Source organism: Pistacia vera, unplaced genomic scaffold, assembly GCF_008641045.1.
Source record: "Pistacia vera cultivar Batoury unplaced genomic scaffold, PisVer_v2 Contig759, whole genome shotgun sequence".
NCBI classification, from domain to species: Eukaryota; Viridiplantae; Streptophyta; class Magnoliopsida; order Sapindales; family Anacardiaceae; genus Pistacia; species Pistacia vera.
In genome coordinates this window covers 307,724-311,468 of record NW_022196622.1, presented here as the reverse complement: position 1 = coordinate 311,468, position 3,745 = coordinate 307,724, and the positions used below count along the sequence as shown (strand labels likewise).

General features: G+C 39.1%; 1 protein-coding gene across 1 annotated transcript; it reads right to left on the bottom strand.

Moving 5' to 3' along the window:
• Positions 1-2,978: 2,978 nt before the first annotated feature.
• LOC116115987 (ankyrin repeat-containing protein BDA1-like) lies at positions 2,979-3,542 on the bottom strand. The gene has a single exon (XM_031402105.1). The coding sequence runs from the start codon at positions 3,540-3,542 to the stop codon at positions 2,979-2,981; it is 564 nt and encodes a 187-aa protein (XP_031257965.1).
• Between the last annotated feature and the right edge of the window lie 203 nt (positions 3,543-3,745).

The window sequence follows — 3,745 nt, the reverse complement described above, 5'->3', positions numbered from 1 at the left end:
GTTTTTCCAACCAAGGGGGGAAGGATCTTGTTTGCAGGTTGCACAAGTCTCTTTATGGCTTGAAACAAGCCTTTAGGGCCTGGAACTACAAACTCACTTCAGCTCTCTTAGATGGTGGGTTTCAACAATCGAAATCATGCTACTCTTTGTTTGTTAAGCACCAAAATTCTCACATGGTTCTCTTGTTAGTTTATGTAGATGACATTGTCATCACTGGTACTAGTTTGGACCTGATCCAGTAGACTAAGACCTTACTACATTCTCACTTTAAACTCAAGGACTTGGGGCTACTGAAATATTTCTTAGGATTGGAAGTTGCACGGTCCTCCAAGGGCATCAGTTTATGTCAACGAAAGTATGCCTTGGAGCTCATTTCAGATTCTGGTTTGGCAGCCTCTAAGCCTTCTACCATTCCTATGGAATCCAATTTGAAGCTCACTTCTAAAGACTATGACAACCAATTCTCTACTGGTCCTGATCCTCTCCTTCCAGACCCTTCAGTTTATCAGAGATTGGTTGGGAAATTGTTGTATTTGTGCATCACCAGACCTGATATCAGTTTCTCAGTCAACTTGTTGAGCCAATTCATGCATCAGCCTAAGCAATCCCATATGACTGCTGCTCTCAAAGTGGTGAAGTATGTGAAATCAGCTCCAAGTTTGGGTTTATTTTTCCCTGCCGTCAACTCTATGCTTTTGTCTGCCTACAGTGACTCTGACTGGGGTTCTTGCCTCATGACCAGGAAATCAGTTTCTGGTTACTGCATTTTCCTTGGCTCTTCCTTGGTTTCCTGGAAATCAAAACGACAAGCAACCATTTCTAAGTCCTCCTCTGAAGCTGAGTATAGAGCCATGGCCACTACAGTTTGTGAGATCATTTGGATAGTCCAGCTTCTTAAAGAACTTAATTTTTCTGACTTGGTTCCTGTTCCACTTCACTGTGATAATCAAGCAGCCACTTACATTGCTTCCAACCCCATGTTTCATGAGAGGACCAAACACATTGATATTGACTGCCACATAGTCAGAGAGCAGCTTAAGAATGGCCTCATTCGCACTGCCTATATCCCCACCTCTGAGCAGCCAGCAGACATCCTTACCAAAGCTCTTGGGACACATCCTCACCATCATTTGCTACACAAGTTGGGAGTGTTGGATCTCTATCACCCTCCAACTTGAGGGGGGTATTGGAAGTATTAACTGTTTAGTTTGTTAATCTGTTGTTTAACTGTTTCAGTTTGTTGTTAGTCTTGTTAATAGAATCAATTTAATCTGTTAGCAAAGTTGTTAGTCAATTATTTAACTTAATCATTTAGTTAACTCTAGTTAGTAGTTAACTATGGTTATCTTCTTGTATATAAAGAAACATTACTCATCAATATATTTCAGTGGATTATAACTTTTTCCAGATATGCTCTTCTTTCCCAGAAATGTTCTTCTCTGTCTCATTTCCACAAAAGTCAACATCTACTGAATGCTACATCAACAAGCAAGAAAGAAAATTGTCCAAGTTTAAGCATTTTAGGGTTTCACTTCTATGTTTAGCTATTAATGTTGTTGGGACAAACTTTTTATAAGGCAAAAGATATTGTTATATTTATTGGTGTTTAATTTTATTAATTAGACAAATGTGTCTTGCACTATTAGACTTATCAATAATGTACCAAACCCAGGTTTATATTGTAATTATCAACATTAATATATGATATTTAAAACATCATCAAAAAATTAGTTAAGATATTGGAGGCAATTGAAAAATATAGATGTTGAATATTGAACACTCAAAACGATACTGACACTTCATGTGGATGGTCTGCAAGATACGTAGCCGCCTACAATCTCGTCTTTGTCTTTTCATGAAGAGTAAATGACATGTTCCCACCCAAGGTTTGACGAAATCCCAAGTTAGTCCCACTGGTTTCATTTATTCCAGATTCCCACCCTTAAAGTGACGAAAAAACATTTGATGTAACAGTAAAGGGGTAAATTGGTCATTTTACATGGGTGGCGCACATTAGCAGACCACCGCCTCTAACAGTCCTTTGGCGCACATTAGCAGCCATCGTTCCCGACGTTTTTCGCTCTTTTTCGGCGATTCTTCCACCCAAAATCACCCTTGTCACCACCATTTGAACCCCCATCCTCCCCTCTACAAAACCATACCATTCACAACCCCTCATCACTCGCCGATCTCCGGCCACGACAACGAAAAATGGTCGATGAACACGAACTCTCGGCCGACGAATGACGACAAAACGGTTGTTGGGGACATAGGGGTTTTATAGATTTGGGGACGGTGGTTGCANTATTGGAAGTATTAAACTGATTAGTTTGTTAACCTGCTGTTTAACTACTTTTAGTTTGCTGTTAGTCTTGATTAATAGAATCAGTTTAGTTTGTTATTTAGTTTGTTAGCATAGTTGTTAGTCAGGTATTTAACTTAATCATTTAGTTAACTCTAGTTAGTAGTTAACCATGGTTATCTTCTTGTATATAAAGAAACAGTGATCATCAATATATGTAGGGACTGTAATTTTTCCAGATATCTTCTTCTCTTTCTCATTTCCACGAAAGTCAACAAAAACATTCCTGAAGAATTTGTCAGCAAATTTGAGTAAAAGGCATGCATGTAGTAATGGTAATTATTGGTTCCCCCAGTGATAATCTTAAATACGAAACAAATTTAATTAGACTTTCACATTGATATTTTATATGAGAGACTATTGACTGTATGAAGTACTCTGTTCTTGCCAAACACACTGGAAGATCATGCATTTTCATGTTAAAGCTATCGTCCTTCCCGACCCCAACGTCGCTTAATCTTAGAGTTTCTTTGAGACAAACATATGTCATATGCACTATTAACTTTAGGTGTAGTCAATTGTAGAAGAAAATCTAATTCCAATATTGGCCAATACGCAGGTAAACGAAAACGAAAATACATGCGTTAATTATACAGTCCAACTCTTTAAACGTACCTCAACTTGTTTTTCTGCCACCGCTAGATGCAATAGTGTTTCCATCATCATCCTCAGAATTCATAAACTCATGATCGTTTATTGCTTCCACCAAGAACTCCATTGCCTCCAGCTGGTCAAACCTCACGAAGGCTTGTAAAATTGTTTCACCTCGTTCCGTCAACATTCGAGCCGCATTAGGTCTCCCTTTAACCAACTCTTTTATGACACTAACACGACCCTTGATGGCTGCAATATGTATTGGGTTTTTTCCGTCACGATCACGAACAAAGCACATTTCAGGATTAACTGATACCAATATTTTAACTATATCTAAGTACCCTTTTGAAGTTGCTAAGTGAATTGGTGATGATTTACGGGAATCAAACACTCCGGCTAGCTCAGGCTTTCGACCAAGAATTTCCTGCACAAATTCTGCATGACCAAGCATGGAAGCTAGGTGCAAAGGTGTCTCTCCGTAACAGCTCACAGTAATTCTATCAAGAATTAGAGCATCCTCTTGAAGCAAGTTAAGCAACGAAATTATATTCCCCTCTATCGCTGCTTCATAGATTCTTCTTTCCATTTTTTGTGATAATGACTCACAAAATTAATTTCCCTTTTAGTGTTTTATCATACGTGTTGGAGTTGTCGACTACTTCAGCATTAATGGGTTACGCAGATGCATTCGGGGGTCTCACTGCTCAGTTAGCAGGTAGGGGTCATGAAGGTAGTGCCCTCGAGCCCGTAGGCAGTTTGGGCCTTTTCCATGAAGTGCCACCGAAAGAT